This window comes from Bison bison, unplaced genomic scaffold (assembly GCF_000754665.1).
Source record: "Bison bison bison isolate TAMUID 2011002044 unplaced genomic scaffold, Bison_UMD1.0 scf7180017864519, whole genome shotgun sequence".
NCBI classification, from domain to species: domain Eukaryota; kingdom Metazoa; phylum Chordata; class Mammalia; order Artiodactyla; family Bovidae; genus Bison; species Bison bison.
The window spans coordinates 20,798,464-20,818,413 of NW_011495072.1; the positions used below are offsets into that span (position 1 = coordinate 20,798,464).

At 38.0% G+C, this 19,950-nt stretch overlaps 1 protein-coding gene across 4 annotated transcripts in view; it reads right to left on the minus strand.

Moving 5' to 3' along the window:
• AGL (amylo-alpha-1, 6-glucosidase, 4-alpha-glucanotransferase) overlaps positions 1 to 19,950 on the minus strand; it is a 101,371-nt gene that overhangs the window by 67,652 nt on the left and 13,769 nt on the right. For 2 of the 4 annotated variants that reach the window (XM_010831000.1, XM_010830999.1), the window contains exons 2-4: positions 13,127 to 13,276; positions 1,725 to 1,935; positions 261 to 427 (exon numbers count right to left, since the gene is read on the minus strand). In XM_010831000.1, coding sequence (XP_010829302.1) covers positions 261 to 427; positions 1,725 to 1,935; positions 13,127 to 13,208 — 460 coding nt within the window. In that variant the 5' untranslated portion in view covers positions 13,209 to 13,276. Of the gene's footprint in view, positions 1 to 260; positions 428 to 1,724; positions 1,936 to 13,126; positions 13,277 to 13,355; positions 13,772 to 13,807; positions 14,189 to 19,950 lie in introns of those variants that run through there. The other 2 variants (XM_010830997.1, XM_010830998.1) reach the window with 2 other exon arrangements.

Sequence of the window (19,950 nt, forward strand, 5' to 3'; positions counted from 1 at the left end):
CCGACTCAATGGACATGAGTTTGGGTAGAGTCCGGGAGCTGGTGATGGACAGGCAGGCCTGGCGTGCTGTGGTTCATGGGGTTGCAAAGAGTCGGACATGACTGAGTGGCTGAACTGAACTGAACTGAACATAGAGTTCTACCTATTTATATTACTAGATATATTAAGATGTGAAATTAAAAGGATAAAGCCTTTATAATGTGTATCACAGATGATAATTACATTTATTTTAAAGAAGAGAAGAAAAAAGCTGACATTACCTGATTCTTTTGCAACCATAAGTCTGCTTTCCCATTCATCAAAAGGTCCCATACACTTGGCTAAAAATGTCTGGAGCGTAACACAGTCCAAGGGTAACACGTGATTATCAGCACCAACACGTAAAATAGGGTCCACGACTATGTAACCTCCACCACTTTTCTCATTTCTGAGGAAAAAAAACAAACAAAATCTTTTTAATTAGTGACAGGAAAAAAAGTCTCATCTAATCGTGTGACTGGAAAGTAAATTACCCCATTTTAAAACATATTTTGAAGCCCATAAAATCTTTTTAAAAAGTTGCAGTGAAACTAGCACAGCCACTATGGGGAACAGTGCAGAGATTCCTTAAAAAACTGGAAATAGAACTGCCTGTGACCCAGCAATCCCACTGCTGGGCATACACACCGAGGAAACCAGAATTGAAAGAGACACGTGTACCCCAATGTTCATCGCAGCACTGTTTACAATAGCCAGGATATGGAAGCAGCCTAGATGTCCATCAGCAGATGAATGGATAAGAAAGCAGTGGTACATATACACAATGGAGTATTACTCAGCTATTAAAAAGAATGCATTTGAATCAGTTCTAATGAGGTGGATGAAACTGGAGCCTATTATACAGAGTGAAGTAAGCCAGAAAGAAAAACACCAATACAGTATATTAACGTATATATATGGAATTTAGAAATATGATAACGATGACCCTATATGCGAGACAGCGAAAGAGACACAGATGTAAAGGACAGACTTTTGGACTCTGTGAGAGAAGGCGAGGGTGGAATGATTTGAGAGAATAGCATCGAAACATGTATATTATCATATGTGAAATAGATCACCAGTCCAGGTTCGATGCATGAGACAGGGTGCTCAGGGCTGGTGCACTGGGATGACCCTGAGGGATGGGATGGGGAGGGAGTTGAGAGGGGGGTTCAGGATGGGGGACACATGTATACGCATGGCCGATTCATGTCAATGTATGGCAAAAACCAGTACAATACTGTAAAGTAATTAGCCTCCAATTAAAATAAATTAATTAATTAAAAAAAAGTTGCAGTTCAAAAATAATTGAAGTTGAAATTCAATGGAAAAGCCACATTTTATCCTTTTCCAGTCTCTATATAAGGACATAAACAACGCATGCATATATATCTAACAATATTGCTTTAAGGAAAAATATTGTACTAAAATCTGTCAATAATAATAGAGCACATAACTAAATAAAATGCTATAACCAGGTTGAATGAAAATACTAGAATATTTATGCCATTACTTAAAATAATAATACTTTGAATACGCAATGAGGCTTACAATTTCTTCCTAGAAACTAAAGAATTATATTCTATTGCATCCCAAGAAACTCCTGTAAAAACTGCCATAGCTGATATGATAACTTGTTACAAGTTAGACAACATCAAGTTAGAGAATAAATTAACTTTTTTTCATATACAGAACACCAGACTTACCCTTGAAGGAAGTAATACTGAAATGATCCAGCTTGTTGAAGATTAAGTTTACAGTATTTATCAGAATCATCTTCTCTTTCTGTTGGATTTTCCCATTCCAGGGAACGGAATTTTTCTCGATTAAATGCTTCTCCAGGAAGTGGGTAATTTGTATACACAGTAACTGCCTTTCCCTGTAAAGTTGGGCCCAATCGGAACTGCAGTTCAAACCCTAAACAAAAAGCACATTTCAATAAACTCATTGCAGGGCTTAAATTACCACATTAAAAAGATGTTTTACTTCAAGTATTATGAAAATAATGATTTCTCAACTATGTTTAAAAGAACTCTAAATATTTAATGCTGTTTTTGGAAGTACTTTGCATTCTAATTTAGCTTAATTTTGCATTTTAACATACAGTATACACCATAGAACTGTCTGCTCTGTACTGCCCTTCTCTTCTTCTGGAAATTTATACTCCTAGTCGCATGGCTACTTTGGGATATGCAAGTTATTATACGATCTCATTCCCCACCATTTCCACGAGCCCCTCACGCTCTTTCAAACCCCCACCTCCACTTCCTGAACTGACTGCTCAGAAGTGGACATCTAATCAGAGACTCACTGGTATTTTTCAAGCTGAAACAGAGAAAGTGAGTTTCTCTGTGGTATCAGAGTCTGTGATAATATGTAAAAGCCAGGAGATCACAGGACAACTATCTTACCAGATAGAGCAGACCCATCTTCCCCGAGAGAAGTCAACCTCTAGAGAGCAGAATTCAGATTTCTAACAAGAGTCTTAAAGGCATTTGAGCCCCTGATACCAATTATTCTCAATGTCTGCTCAAATTCAGAGATGTGATAATAGAGAGTTAACAAGTGGCTGTGTGGAGCTGAGTGGTGTGGGGTGGTGAGGAATTCTGATTTGCAGTGTTTGTTGACTTCTAGAGGAAACAATCTCACCATGGTCAGTATCAAGCTACCAACATGACATCACAGAACATGGACCTGGGAAGAGATACTCACCATTAGCTCTTGACAGCCAACACAAGCAACTCCAGCATACTACAGCCTCTATCCCTGCTCTTCATGGTTTAGTTACTTAAGCCTTTCTTGGAATTCTGAAAGCCAAAATATTCTCACTTTTGCCTTAGTTTGACTATCTCTATTAAAATATATCTGAGATGTCTGTACTGTATTACAAGTCTTTTGCCATAAGAAGAGAAATACTAACACATTATAGTCATAACTAGTGTAAAAGAAAAATGTTTATTGGCTCAAGGCAAACTTTGCTTATAATTACTGGAATGTGAACATTCTGACTATAGTACAGTCTATTAGAACATCAGGCACATAAATTTTAAACATGTGTGTAATATTTAAAAATTGAGGGCAGGAGGAGAAGCGGGTGGTAGAAGATGAAATGGCTGGATGGCATCACTGACTCAATGGACATGATTTTGAGCAAACTCTGGGAGATATTGAAGGACATGGAAGCCTGGTGTGCTGCAGTCCATGGGGCCACAAAGAGTTGGACATGACTATGCGACTGAAAAACAACAATTAATTAATAATGGGTAATAATAACTGATGAAGGTAGGAAAATTTAGTTTTCTGGTTACAATCTTCAAGTTTAAGAAACTATACCTAAGGGACAAAAATCAGAGCAGAGTCGGGAGGAAAGGAGTGATGGTAAGGAGCTGGTAGCAACCTTAAATAGGATGATTATTGAGAAGTTGAAGGGCTTGGGAGAAGTGAGCAGGTTAGCCTCATGTTTAATCATGACCATGGCGGGAAAGTGCTGACCAAGCAAAGGAAACAGAAAACACAAAGGACCCAGGCTCGAGCACGCCTGGTGGTTCCAGAAACAGCAAGAAGCTCTATATGGTTAGACTGAAGCAAGCTGGGGGAGGAATAGTATGGTAAGACGAAAGAATGGTAACAAGGGAGTTAGATCATGCAGAGACTTGAAGGCCATGGTAAGTATTTTGGCTTCTTCTCTGACTCAAATGAGTCAGTGAACAGCTTAGAGCAGAGTGACAGGACCTAACTTGTGTATTAAAAATACCATTCTGAAGATATCTGCTTCTGGCCATAATGGAGTAATTGGTACTAGACTTGCCCTCTGCTGATAAACTAAATATGAAACAGCTGTTCTCAAAAATAGGTAGAGAAGAACTGTGATGCTCGAGATTTTCTATAAACTTTTTAGCTTTCAGACTAGAGGACCTTTCTGAGCTGTGACACAGGGAGTAGAAACAGTAATCTCACTGAGCTGAGGAGACAGAGATTAGTGCTTTGGAAGGGGGAAGAGAATACAATTTTCAGGGCAGAGTATGACAAGAAGGGAGTTAAACAAAGAAAGAGCTCCAGAAATTTACCTAGAGTCATGTTGAATCTGCCTGAAAACTAAACTGTACACAAATGGGGTTTGACTGCATGAGGTGAGGTTGGGAAAAGAACGAGTGGAAGTTGTAAACTGAACAATTCCTAGTGCTCACCCAGGTCTGGGATACATTACAATTTTTAAGCAGCCAGAATTAAGGAAACCTTGTTGAACAGCTATTTTATTCAAGTCATGTCTTAAGTAACAGGGTTAAAGTGGTCCTAGAGTACAAACTAATATAAACCTATCCTATTAAAGCTTAAAAACAAGCCTCAAAAGGATTAAGTTGATCCACAGATAATGTAAATGACTTCTAAAATAAAACTCATCACTCCTTTAAAGCAAGAAAATACTTCAGAGATAAAAACAGAACACTTACAATGTCCAGCATCCAATAAAAACCTGCTAAACAGAAACAGGAGGTAAGAGAGTTGATCTCACAGATATCTGGAATAGGGCATTCCACATAGAGGAAACAGAGATCTAAATGGCTTGCAACTTCTGCTTCTGGCAAAGACGGAATAACAGGGATTGGATTTACCATCTTCCCTAAAACTTAAAGAAACCAACAGTTTAAAAAAAAATCAGACAAAATATATGAACTGATAATTTTTCAAGTCCCTGACATCATGCAACAAAAGTTAGTGACCCCTGAGAGATGGAAAGTAAACAAGATAAGCCTTATAACTGCCCTATCTTGAAAGAGTTTACTTGAAAGAGTTTACCCCAACCCTTGAAAGGTTGGGGCACAGGGAGAAGGAACCCAGGCAGACCTTACTGACTTCCTATGTTGAAGAGATGGAACTAAGAACTTATGGAAATCAAGGTAGCTAGAGTTTTCAGATGAGAGTAGTGGGTGAGGAGGAGAAAGCTGCACAGAGAGAGAATTCCAGAGATCTGGAAAAGGTATTCCTTTAGTATTCAGAACAGTACTAACCAGTGCATGTCTGGGAGGAAAAATACCTGAGACCAGGAACAGAATGTGTTCTCACCAGCTAGACTGAGAAAATTCACGAGGCACTGGGTAGAAAGTTCAGAAGGATCTTGCTTCAGGAGTGGGGAATAATGAGCCCGAGATAGGGCACAGGTCTAGACTGGCTTAACAAAGCATAGAAGTAAAACTCAAAAAGACAGTAATATTTCCAAGTAACTTAACTTCACTCCAGAACAATGACCAAGAATATTTATATGAATCCCAAAATACCTATCATCACTCAACAAGGTAAAATTAATAATGTCTGGCATCCAAACAAAGATTATGAGACATACAAAGAAGGAGGAAAACACAATCCATGAATGACACAGATGTTGAACTAGTAGACAAGCAAGGACTCCAGTTATCAAAACTGTATTCCATATATTCAAAAAGTTGGGTCCATACATGGAAAATATTAAGAAAAAATAAAAAAGATCCAAATTAAGCTTTTAGAGATTAAAACTACAACACCTGAGAATGAAAAATACAGGCAACAAAATTAAGACATGGTGAGACATGGCAGACAAAAAAGATTAGTGAATTTTAAGACACAGGAATAGAAACTATGTCATTGGTGGGACTGATGTTGAAGCTGAAACTCCAATACTTTGGCCACCTGATGCGAAGAGCTGACTCATTTGAGAAGACCCTGATGCTGGGAAAGATTGAGGACAGGAGGAGAAGGAGACGACAGAGGATGAGATGGTTGGATGGCATCACCGACTCAATGGACATGGGTTTGGGTGAACTCCGGGAGTTGGTGATGGACAGGGAGGCCTGGTGTGCTGTTGTTCATGGGGTCGCAAAGAGTCAGACATGACTGAGTGACTGAACTGAACTGAAAAAGAAACAAAGAGAGAAAAAAGAATCTAAAAAATTGAAAAAGCATCAGACAATTCAAGTGATTTAACATAAATGTAATTAGAGTACTCACAGGAGAGAAGAAAAGAGACAAATTATTTGAAGAAATAACAGGTAAAAATTCCCCAATTTGATGAAAAAAACAAACTTACAGATCTAAGAATTTAATATTCTTAATCCAAGAAATATGAAGAAAATTACACCAAAGAGCATCAGTATCAAATTGCTCAAAACTAGGGACAATGAGAATATTTTATAAGCAGCCAGAGAAAAAAAAGACAGAGTATGTACAGAGGAACAAGGAAAAGAATGACAGCAGATTTCTCATGGGCAACAGTGCAAGAAAGAAGACAGTGGAGCAACATCTTTAAAAGTTTTGAAAAATTATAACAGTTGGCCTAGAATTGAAAATATATTTCACAAACAACAGTGATAAGAGTCAGGTTTTTCACTGTCAGAGAAAGGTGTTATAAATAAGCAAGGGAGACAGATACAATGAACCCTGCTATGGTGATATGATATGCCATGGTGATATGATTTGATATGGTGATATGATATGATATGCCAGGCTGGATGAAGCACAACCCAGTAGAAATATCAATAATCTCAGGTATGCAGATGACACCACACTTATGGCAGAAAGCAAAGAAGAATTAAAGAAAGAGCCTCTTGATGAACATGAAAGAGGAGAGTGAAAAAGTTGGCTTAAAACTCAACATTCAGAAAACTAAGATCATGGCATCTGATCCCATCACTTCAAAGCAAACAGATGGGGAAACAGTGGAAACAGTGACAGACTTTATTTTGCGGGGGCTCCAAGATCACTGCAGATGGTGATTGCAGCCATGAAATTAAAAGATACTTGCTCCTTGGAAGAAAAGTTATGACCAACCTAGACAGCATGTTAAAAAGCAGAGACATTCCTTTGCCAACAAAAGTCCATCTAGTCAAAGCTCTGGTTTTTCCAGTAGTCATGTATGGATGTGAGAGTTGGACTATAATGAAAACTGAGAGCCAAAGAATTGATGATTTTGAGTTATGGTGTTGGAAAAGACTCTTGAGAGTCCCTTGAACCGCAAGGAGATCCAACCAATCCATTCTATAGGAAATCAGTCCTGAACATTCATTGGAAAGACTGATGCTAAAGCTGAAACTCCAATACTTTGGCCCCCTGATGTGAAGAACTGACTCACTAGAAAAGATCCTAATGCTGGGAAAGATTGAAGGCGGGAGGAAAGGGGGACGGCAGAGGATGAGACGGTTGGATGGTATCACCAACTCAATGGACATGAGTCTGAGGAAGCTCTGGGAGTTGGTGATGGACAGGGAAGCCTGGCGTGCTGCAGTCCATGGGGTCGCAGAGTCAGACACGAATGAGCGACTGAACTGAACTGAACTGCCAGTGATATGAATCAGAAATATGAGTTAAGAACTGGTATTTATTTATATATATGAAGAATGTCAGTTTGGTTCAAGGCAAATCCCGAAGTAGAGAACATGTAGATATATTTTAGTCAGTCTAAAATCATTCTTTGGAAGAAATAAGTCTCTCACAGTGCTGTTTGACAGGTGGTAAATTCTACACCACAATATTAAACACTGGGTAAGCTGGGAAAGATTGAGAGCAGGAGGAGAAGGGGACGACAGAGGATGAGATAGTTGGATGGCATCACTGACTCAATGCACATGGGTTTGGGTGGACTCCAGGAGTTGGTGATGGACAGGGAGGCCTGGCGTGCTGCAGTTCATGGGGTTGCAAAGAGTCAGACACGACTGAGCGACTGAACTGAAGACATTCTTTGTGAAGAAAAGAAACCAGTGGAAGATGTAAGAGAAAGCTGGACTCTTCCAGTTTATTCTAATCCAATTAAATACTTCTATATTTGCAGAGAGAAATATGAATGTTCTGTTTTAAATCCTGCAATATGAATAATAAGAAGGAAAAGATGTTCTAGGAATTCCTAGAAAAAATTATAATTTATAATTAAATGATAAGTACTGCTAACTATATTCCTGAATTGGACCAAAATACAGATATAAATTTACTCATAGTAAATGGATTTGGCAAGCAAGAAACAAATTATTCAAAAGGAGTTATCAAGTAACTTGGCTAAAATTAAGGGACTCACTTTTACTTCTCATACTACACAGTGAAACTAATAATTTTTTCCAAGTAGGTACATGCACAAATTTTTCTATAAAGCAATTTGGCACAAATCTAAGAATATTAATAAAGTTTTATATTATTGGCTAATAATTTCATAAAGACATTTATGTTCTAGGAAATTAATCAGTGATATAAACATAGATCATACATAAAGATATTCAGCACAGTTTCATTTATTTTAATTAAACTCACAACAAATTAAATATATAATGATTAAATAAATCATGGTACAAATGGTATTCTGTGAGCAGGAATATTATAAAGCCACTATAAATCATATTATCAAGGGATATTTAATAATATGTTACTTTCAATATTTTGTTACATTTTATGTGTCTATAGAGATCTTCTGAAATTCTTTCTGGGAAAAAGTATGATGACATATGGCAGTAAGCAGGGAGAGGGAATTTACATATCATGATACTACAAGCAGGTATTAAAAGTGTCTAGACAGTATAAAGCGACTGAACTGAACTGAACTGAAGACAGTATAAACCCAATTTTGTTTTGAAACAAAAAGCATATAAAAAAGACTTTTATACCTTTTTATAATTTTGTAATTGGGAAATATCATTTTTCTATTAGAACTATTATTATGAAGAGACAGACTGAGAAGTAAATTGCCCAAAGGATTAAAATATAAAGTTTTAATACTTAAGTGATTTTGAGAACTAAATTTCCAAGAATGATTAAGTTTATTAAAGAAGTAATGGTGTCATTCTGAAGTACAAATATCAGAGATCAGCTGTCTGGGCACAGTTAAACAACCTGTCCCCTGTTCGGCTTATACAAATATTGTTTTTATAATTACACAAGGATTCAGAGAATTTGTGGTACAAAGGCTAAAACTCATCCAAAACCACTAAAACAGTATTTGGATCAGTGGTCTACCTTCAGAAGAAAATGACAAGTATTCTCCAATAATGAATATTTACTTATATAATATACATTAAGATAATGTAATAGATTATATAATTTATAAAAAACAAAATAAGGACAAGATGTAAATAAAATAACAATATTTTGAATAATTAATTTTATTTATTAATGGAACAAATCTTTTAACTCTCCTAAAAATTAGTAATGTCTCTCATAAAAGGATTGTGATTAAATACATTTCATTAATTTAAAAAGTCTTGGTTTAATATTTTGTGATAAAGTAATTTAAAGTCTTGTTTATTTAGTTTATTTAGTGGTCTCAGATCGGAAAAAAAAAAAATGTAACACAAAGATACCCAAATCCTAATGGATAAAGTTCTTGGTAGCTATGTTTACTAATCCATGATCTTAATTTTTCAAATCCACTCATTAATTACACAAGTATTTTTGTTGAAACGTGCTTGTAAATATATATATATATATATTTCCCTGACATATATCAATTGTTTTTACAAGCTAAAGAGATGTTCCATTTTATATATTAAAGAGGTGATCTGAAAACCAACTAAAATTCTTTATTGGGTAGATTTCAAACAGATCAGAAAACTTTGTTATCAGTTTTTAAAGTAAGTAGATATTCATTTATAAGCGTGAAATCATATGATGGAATTGTTACTAAAAATACATATTTAAAATGCTCTCCCTGTAGCAAGGGTTGGTAAACTATATCCCCTGTCTTTAAATAAAGTTTTATTAGAACACACCATTCATTTATGTATTATCTATGGCTGCTTTCACAGTACAATGGTTGAGCTGAGTTGCTGCAATTGAAATCATGTGGCCTGCAAAGCTGAAAATATTTGCCACTTGAACCTTTATAGGAAAGAAATGTGCTTATCTCTACAGCATCAATTTCCAGCAAAAGCAGTTTACTTTCTCATTCATGTTTACCTTAGAGTTAGACTGTGTTTAATTTTTCTGAGAATATTTTCTAAGTACACTATAGAAAGTTACATGTCATTTCTGAAAAGGACAAAAACAGCAAATTTCAAACACTCTCTAACTCATCTTTAAGTTTGACAACCTCTTGAGGTAAGACAGAAATTTACGGTTACACTGCTTCTCATTACAAAGCGTGGTAAAGATTCTACTATTTAATATAACTGGCATATCTACCTAACATGGCTTAGATAAAAGTATAATTCATGGCAACATAATGTAAACAAACCAGTGACACTGTGACTGTCAACCTCTTGTAGACCTATAACCTCCACTTCTTCCTCAGAATATATCTTTTTTGTTTATAACTCAACTGACATATGAACCAAGAGCATCTATATCAATTCATATATTAGCAAAATTTAATTATTTTTATATTAAAAAACTTGTTTTGGTTGTGCCACACAGCTTATGGAATGTTAGTTCCCTGACCAGGGATCAAACCCTGACAGTGATAACACAGAGACCTAACCAGTGGACCACCAGGGAATTTCTCTTAACTCATTTTAACTAATCAAAATAGGTAGATACATAGAGAGACAAAAGGAAAGAGAGAAGAGAAAGAAAATTAAATCCTATTCTTTCTATATCCTGATAGGCAGTGCATACCTGAAAGGGTATATATAGCCACTCTGTAACCTCTAATCCATATTCTTGAAACTAAAATTTTTATATACAGTAAATGAAACATCAGAATACCTAGAGTATGTCAGTTCCCATAATTAATAGCTCAGTTTGCTAAAATTAGCTTAGCACAGCAGTACATGATGTGGCTATCTTATTCCTCACACACTAGGAATACTTTATTCAGACCAGCCATTTCCCTCTTGCAGACAAGGAAACTAGCAAGGTGAGAAATTACACTATTACTGTAAACTAAGATTTTCTACCTCATTCCCTCCACTCAATTTATAGAAACTTGACTCCTAATTATGGAACCTTTATAAATGTTTTCTTTCAAAACACATAAAAATTGAAATTTGACCAACCTACATAAAAAATGGAAGAATCCCAGGTTTGAGAAATAATGACTTTTACTCATTATTCTATCACTAAATGAGATAGGAAAGACAGGGAAAGGCTAATTACCTGGTCTTGTACTTGTTAAATTAGAAGAGTCTATGGAGATGTTAGCCTTGGAAAATGAGAAGGAATCGTTTCTTAGGGAAAAGTGAAAAGGAAAGAAAAATGAAGAAGGGCTTGGTGAAAGAACCAAAATTTGCCAGAGCTTTTCTTTACACCTAATCGGTCACCAAGTCCTATGAATTTTAAAATGTCTTATACTCTGTCCCCTCTTTTTTAAAACCCTAATGTAGTTAAACCAGACATGTTTGTAAAATAGTTTTCTTCATGATTTCTTGCCTCCAATGTCCCTTCTCTTCATCTTTCACAGTACAATTATTTTCTAAAATAATACAGTGAATCATTACCGCACAAAAGGTTCAACATGCTCACATTTATATCGTTTGGATGAATTTACTGGCTTTAATCAGAGTTACAGGGTCAACCATATTATTCAGAGCAAGAGGAGACATTTGGAAAGAAATTACAGGATTTAAAGAGAAGCTGTAGTTAAAGAAAAGAAATTTCAAAGAGCACAAAGTTTCTAGCCTTGTAAACTATGAAAATGGAGACATCACTAAAGTAAACAGGAAAGCTGAGAAGCAAAAACATGTGAGAATTGTGAGGAGATGGTTTCGGACATGTTAGATTTAAGCAAAACCAACTGGAGCTATCCTCAGGCTCTTCCATATCATGATACTGGGATGAAGGCAAGAATCCAGGGTAAGAATTGACAGATATGGTGATCTAGCCTTTGTATCTATTTGGGGCTTTAAAACAGTTTATTATTAATTTTAAGCCTCAAAACTCAGCAATGTAGAAAAGGGGAAATTAATATCTTCACATCACAAATAATGTTTAGAATTAATGTGACTTGCCCAAAGTCAAACGTGACTTTGCTAGCAGCAGAGTCAGGAAAATTCTAGCTCTCTACTCTTGCCATTATGATCACTTGCTTCTAAGAAGCAAGCAAAGTTTAAGGCCTTTCTTCCAAAAGGAGTCATCAGCATGGAGGCAACAGCTGAGGCCATGAGAACGTATACTTCTTTGAGGGCAGAACTGAAAAAAGAAAGGATTCCTTGAAGATACACATAATCAAAATGTGGAAGAAGAGAGCTCAGCAAAGACACCACCAAGTTGACAGGAGTACTCAAGAGGATGGGGGGAAAAAAAAAATCAAAACCAGAAAACTGCAGAGTCAGGAAAGCCAAAAATGGATTTAGTACTTAGGGATCTTAAGTTCAGCACTGGAGTTAGAAGAAGATGAAGATTTGCCATGGAGGAAACATATGTGATGGCCGAAATTTTTTTTAAAAATTAGCTCTTGAGAAATTCAGAGGAAAATTTTCTTCAAAATGTTTACTATTATCAACATCCATTTGGTAGGATGAGAGAGGGGATAGCATTTTACTTCTCATACATTAAACTTCTACTTCACAAGTTATATTAACATAAATGAGTGCGAAATGTTTTTTTTCAATGTTGTAAAATATAAGTCTAAGAAAATAATTCATCTATTTGATTAGTCTTATAGAAATATAATTTGATCTTTTAAATCACAGCTAGAATATATTTCAACACAACCTGATCAATTATTTCGCTTTTAATTCGGCAAAAAATTTTTCAAGTTTTACCTTCTCCACAGTTGGGAGGCTTTTGATAAACATAAATAATAGTTTACTTTTTGCTGTGATCTATTTTACTAATGCAAATGTCCAGTAAAGGAAAAGAGTGGGAGCTATAAAACAGCAAAACTACAGACATACCCAAAGTAAAGTTACTTATGAAACAATTTGCCAAGTTTTAATAGTAAATGCTAACAGAAATAATACTGTCAATCTTCTGATTATAAATGCAACGTCTGTCTTAAGTGGAAGTTAGCAAGCTAAGTAAAGTGAATTTTTTATCCTCATTCTAACATGACAAAACTTTTTCACTTTCATTAGTGATATTTTTTAAAATACAGAAATGTCTTCACACAAATCAGGTGTAGAAAAGCCCTTGGAAATTATATCTAAAAGTTAAAAAAAGTTAATGATAATGAATTAAAAATGTAAAAGACACAGAGCTAATCAAATGACTTGCTACTGACCTTGTTCAAGTCTGAAGAGGGTCCTTTCCAGCTTTTCCATTTCGTTCAGTAGTAAAATCCTAATCTGTTTACTGTGTCCCATTTTGGCTTCTAGAGGATTTGAAATCTTTCAGAAGAATTAACAGAACTCCGAAATCGAATGAGTTGCCCCTATGAGACGAAAATGGAATTAAGTTAAAGAAAATAACTATTATCTTAAATTCTCTAGGGCTGACAGCCACACACTTACATGTTCAAAACGTGTTTTTAACCCTATCAGAGAATGAATCTTATAAATAAGAACAGAAGAAGCAAATTGAAAAGTTGTTTCCTCCCTTCGAGCACAGGACCAAGGTAAAAATTACAATATAAAAAAATGAAGTATTTTCATAGAAAAGCAATACGTTTTGGAAAACCTTGAGGTTGGGTAGGGGGTAAAATTCCCAGCCTCAAGCCAAACGACTCTGAAGGCGTCATATGGCACTTCTGCTTACAAGAGATTAGCCTGCTCAAAGATAACAGGTGGGAGATCTCCCCATTCCCAAATTCGGGTCGGAAGCCACCAATGGGGAGAGGAGAACAGAACAGAGGGAAACAGTTGTTGCCCCTGGAATAGCTACCGTGAACATAGAATGTACAGACAGAGCTATAGATAGAAAGAACGCATTTCCCCGGGAGGCCGGCGGCATTCCTAGCACTTACACCGAGCAAGTTATACGTGCGGCTTCTGGGACACTGCAGGACCCGCGACTCCAATGTTAAGAGTCGGGGGAGGAGACTAGAAGGAAAGCTAGAGGGGGAAGGCAGGCTGCCCAGGCGCAGAAGGAAGCTGCAGACAAGGAGGGCCGGGCGCCGTGAAGGGCAAAGGGAGGGGCGGCGGCAGCCGGGGCAGGGCCGACGCCGCCGTGTGAGTGGCAGAGAGCTTCTCCGTGACTCCGCCTCGCGCCGGTCCCCAGGGAGACCCTCGATTCCCACGGGGGCCTCAAGAGCACACAGCCGGGTGGGAGCTGACAGGTCCCCTCGCCCACTTCCGGGAGGCTCGGCACCAGGTCTCCGGGACCGCTAGTCTCGCGAGAGTCCAGTCGTTGGGGGCCCCGGCCTGGGAGACTGCTGTGAGCAGTTTTTCTCTCGCCCCGAGGGAGGTGCGACGGCGGGACGTGCCTCTTTTATAGCCTGGGAGCTAGTGGTTGAGCATTAAAATGCTGCGGTAGAGAGCTAGGTAGAGCTGCACTAGAGGATTATTTTGTGAACCCCCTAAATGGCGGGAGGCAAGCCACCTGGCTTCTTTTGCGTTTTCTACCACGTTATGTTTTGTGTCTTCGTTTTGACCCTTTTCGGAGAAGGCAATGGCACCCCACTCCAGTACTCTTGCCTGGAAAATCCCATGGACGGAGGAGCCTGTTAGACTGCAGTCCATGGGGTCGCTAGGAGTCGGACACGACTGTATAACTTTCAAGTAGACAACCTGAGCGACATCACTTTCACTTTTCACTTTCATGCATTGGAGAAGGAAATGGCAAGCCACTCCAGTGTTCTTGCCTGGAGAATCCCAGGGACGGGGGAGCCTGGTGGGCTGCCGTCTCTGGGGTCACACAGAGTTGGACACGACTGAAGCGACTTAGCAACTTAGCAGTTTGACCCTTTTACGTGGCCTCAGTTTACTTGGCTTAAATTCTCTGAGTCTTGATTTCCTCATCTTTAAAATGAGGGGCCTGGCTACAGTCTCGGACATTCCATCCTTTACGTGTCCACATCTTCCTGACGGCAGACATGGCAGGACCAGGTAGGTAAAGTGTGGCCAGTCTGCAAACAATCAACAGGGCAAATACACTTGAGTTTACAACATCTGGTTGTACCTAATATACACTGCGTAGACTGGAAGATCGTCGAAGATTAGGAATCTATATTGGCTGCAGCTGCACGTGTATCAGGTCAGCCATTCAGGAGATGGTACAGATGCCTAAGGAGATACTCATGGCTGAGGGAAAAGGAAAGCCCACCTTCCAGGGAAAATGGAGAAAAGGTTTGAAGTATGGAGAAGAATCTTGATTTCTTTACTGTGGAATTACTCTAGGTCCAGGAAAAATAATGGGTTAAAAACTAAAGATACCGAAATGTTCACTTGTTTCAGGAGTTTCCTGAGAATGCCTAGTTACAAATGGTCCAAAACTGAGTTTGGAAACGCACAACTCATTTATTCATTCAACAGGTAGTTTTTTGAGCACCTACCATTAGCCAGGCTCAAAGGTGCTGGGAATGCAGCAATGAAACAAAGTCACTGCCCTCAGGGCACTCCTACATGTGATTGGTGGGAGACTGATAAACAAATAAATTATGTAAGATAATTAATTAAAGGTTGTAAGACATAAAGCTAAGAAAGGGAAAATGGAAGAATCAGGACAGGGTGGTTTGCAATTTTAAGTACAATTATCAGTAAAGGACTTGCTGGTAAGTTGACATTTGATTTCCAAAACAGAGAAAGAAGATAGAGGATATCCAGGGTAAGAGGGTTATATACAGAGGTACCAAAAGTGCAGGAGCCTGGAGGTAGCAGCATACTTGGTAAATTCAAGGAGGCAACTGTAGCTGAGTCAAGAAGGAAGTGGTAAGGAATTAGGACAGATAGACGGGGTGGGGTGGGTGGTCAGAACTAAAAGGCTTTGTAGGCTGTTGTAAGGACTTAGGCTTTTGCTCTGGCAAAAAGAGCCACTGGAGGATTTTGAACAGAGGAGTGACATCAACTGACCTTTTAAAAGGATCACCTGTCAACTTTATAAGTGTTAGTCGAACAATCGTGTACAACACTTTGCAACCCTGTGGACTGTAGCCCACCAGGCTCCTCTGTCTATGAAATTTTCCAGGCAAGAATTCTGGAGTGGGTTGTCATTCCCTTTTCCAGGGCATCTTCGCAACCTAGGGATTGAACCCAGGTCTCCTTCATTGCAGGCAGATTCTTCACTGAGTGTATAAACTGTAAGATGTGGTGAAGAAGGAAGCAAGGAGATCTGTTAAGAATCTATTTCAATTATCCAAGCAAGAGATAGTGGTGTGTGTGTGTGTGTGTGTGTGTGTGTGTGTGTGTGTGTGTGTGTAGTAGTGAAGGTGGTGAGAAGTTCTTGAGCTATAAATCTTTTAATGGTCAAGCTTACCATTTGCTGGTGGAGAGAAAACGAGTAAGGGATGATTCATAAGTTTTTAGCTTGAGCAACCAGAACATTACTGCCCAATAGAAATATAATGTGCTGCACAGGTAATAAACATTCTCCTTCTAGCCACATCAAAAAAAGTAAAAAGAAACAGCTGAAATCAATTTTAATAATATATTTTATTTAACTCAGTGTAACAAACATCATTTCAACACACAAACAATTGAAGTTACTAATAAAATATTTTAGATTATTTTTTCATACTAAGCCTGTTAAATATCAGGTATATTTTACGCTTACAGCATGTCTCAGTTCTGATAGTGACATTTCAGGTGCTTGCTCGCTTCATTTGTCAAGTGGCTACTGTGTGGAGAGTACAGAAGAAGCTGTCATTTAATGAGAGAGGAAACAAAGGGGAGGAAGGCGGAATTCAGAAGTTCAGTTGTAGACTGTCAACAGGCAAGTGAAGATGACTGTCCATTTGCTTGGATGACTGTCAAACATCCAAGTAGAAATATTTAATTACCATTTGTAGCTCTGGTCTCCAAAGTAGTAGTTTTCAAGTTGTGAGGTGTAACCCACTGAGGGTTGTAAAGTCAATGTATTGGTTGTAACCAACAATTTTTTAAAGTGAAATAAAGATCTAAATGCATTGCATCTAGTAAAAGTATTATTTCACAAAGGTTCTGTTTCTATTACGTGGGTTTTGATATACTGGGTCATATGTTCCTCCTGGGAGTCACAGTTAAAAACAAGTTTGAGAGGCACTGCTCTAGAATGTATGCTGTGTAAAATAATAATTCATGATTTGAAATGGTGCCTGAGTTTGAATTCCAGCTCTGCCACTAACCAGCTGTGAGGCTTTGGAAAATACTCAACTTCTTTGGGCTTTGGTCTTTCCAACTGTAAAGTAAGGATAAAAATAGTTGTAGTTTAGTCGCTAAGTTACATCTGACTCTTTTGCAACCCCATGGAAAGTAGCCTGCTAGGTTCCTCTGTCCATGAGATTTCCAAGGCAAGAATACTGAAGTGAGTTGCCATTTCCTTCTCTAGCGAATCTTCCTGGCCCAGGGATTGAACTCAGTATGCGTCGACACATGAAATTTTCTTTGCCACTGAGCCACCTGGGAAGCCCAAGGATAACTACTGTTAATTAAACAGGGACCTGACAACTGTGCCTAATACATACTGATTACTGTGTAAGTGCAAATATCAGAGCAAAGCGGGTCCTGGCCATATTGTGAAACACAGTCCACGTTCCTGCTTGTGTCTAGTCTCTCCTTTCCATACCCTGTTCTGCTTTTAGATTCTCCTATCACTGTTTTGTCACACTGCCCACCTGTTGATGTTTCTTGTCCAGGGTTCCAAAATTAGCCTTTCCTGCTGTCCTTCCTCCAACAAAACACTCACTTCAGTGTCCAATATTTCAACCAGGTAGAAGAAATAAAACCAATTGATGAAGTGAATTCCTTTAGTAGTGAATTTTTCTTACACAAAGGCTTGAATTTTAAAAGATCTGTTAATCCAAACAATCTTAGTTTGAGAGATTTCATATAGTGAAGAGTGTTAAGTAATGAAAATATTATGACTGAATATGATGTTTCTGAGATTAAATTTCCAAGCCTCATGGTATCCTTTTTAAAAAGAAAGGTCACACGGCATGCTATTTGTGAAGTTCTTGGAATGCCAATGAATTTGCGTTCCAGGGCGACAGTGGTGCCAATGTGCAGCCTTCATTTTGGTGAACATTTGTCATGTGCTTGTCCTGAGCATAACTGCGATCTATATATACACAATAGCCTCATGTTGGAGTTGTTGGGAGAAGACTCTCCTTGAGGAACAACTGATGGATAATCTCAGTTGTTTGGCAGAGACTTTAGTGTTTTCTAACACACTGATTAATATTAATATACCTGGGGAGTGGGAGAAGGGCTGTGGTCAGAAGGGACTTTCTTCAGGTTTGTGTATGTGTGTATTTGCTGAAAGAAAAGGAGTTGTTTGAAGTGTTATTTATGGTTAGGTACCAACTCTGTGAGGTTCTGAATCTGAAGTGGAGGGGCTGCCTTATTTGGTTTTTATATTCATCAGTATTTTCTGCATACTTTATTTTGTAGCAATAATATATTAATATTATTAATAGTTGTATCTTGTAAAATTTGAACTGTGTTTTCAAAGTCCCTTTTCAGGTAAATAATTTATTCTGCATATTTTGAAATATCCAGATACAGCCAGTAAGGAAAAGAAGGGGAGGTAGCAAAGGAAGTAGAGAGATGTGGAAAAACAGATTTTTCAAAAAGGAAGTAGCACAACATCTTCTTTGGAGACAAACAGACCTCGGATTAGTTTCAATCTCTCTGAATCATAGTTGATTCATATAGAAAGGAGAAAACAAGACCTTATTCGTCAGGTTGGTATGAAGAATAGATGAAATAATGAAAGCATTTAAAGTGGCATTTAGCATTTCGCAAAAATTAGGCTTTTAATTTGGCTTTCCCTGGTGGCTTAGCAGTAAAGAACCTGCCTGTCAACGCAAGAGACATGGGTTCAACCTCTGGGTCGGGAAGATCCCTGGAGAAGGAAATGGCAACCCACTCCATTGTTCTTGCCTGGAGAATCCCAGGACAGAGGAGTCTGGTTGGCTACAGTCCATAGGGTCACAGAGTCAGACATGACTGAGTGAGTGAGCATACATGTGTGTGTAAGCATGAGGCTTTTAATAAGGATAGCCTTAAAAAAGAAGGGGTGATGACTTGTTGTCTTTGCTGGATCAAAGAGACAAATGACATCATCAGAAGGTCTCTTACTCTATGTAGTATAAAGGTGAAATCAAAGAGCAAAGTCAGAGCCAAGTTTTCAGTCTAAATTGTACAAAACAGAGGAAGAGTAGAGCCTAAGAATGAAGTAAGAATCAGTTGGTATATAATAAATATTTGTTGGAAAATTTATGGAGATGTACACATATGGAGGTAAATATAGTCGCATTTCTATTGAAACGAAAAACAAATGTTGGGCTCTTAGAGCTAACATAGGAAAAGTCACTTAAAAATTCCTAAGTATTGAGGAACTTTGTTCCTGAGACTATGAACAAAGCTAGTGGAGGTGATGGAATTCCAGTTGAGCTATTTCAAATCCTGAAAGATGATGCTGTGAAACTGCTGCACTCAATATGCCAGCAAATTTGGAAAACTCAGCAGTGGCCACAGGACTGGAAAAGGTCAGTTTTCATGCCAATCCCAAAGAAAGGCAAATGCCAAAGAATGCTCACACTACTGCACAATTGCACTCATCTCACACGCTAGTAAAGTAATGCTCAAAATTCTCCAAGCCAGGCTTCAGCAATACGTGAACTGTGAACTTCCATATGTTCAAGCTGATTTTAGAAAAGGCAGAGGAACCAGAGATCAAATTGCCAACATCCGCTGGATCATCGAAAAAGCAAGAGAGTTCCAGAAAAACATCTATTTCTGCTTTATTGACTATGCCAAAGCCTTTGACTGTGTGGATCACAATAAACTGTGGAAAATTCTGAAAGAGATGGGAATACCAGACCACCTGACCTGCCTCTTGAGAAACCTATATGCAGGTGAGGAAGCAACAGTTAGAACTGGACATGGAACAACAGACTGGTTCCAAATAGGAAAAGGAGTACATCAAGGCTGTATATTGTCACCCTGCTTATTTAACTTCTATGCAGAGTAC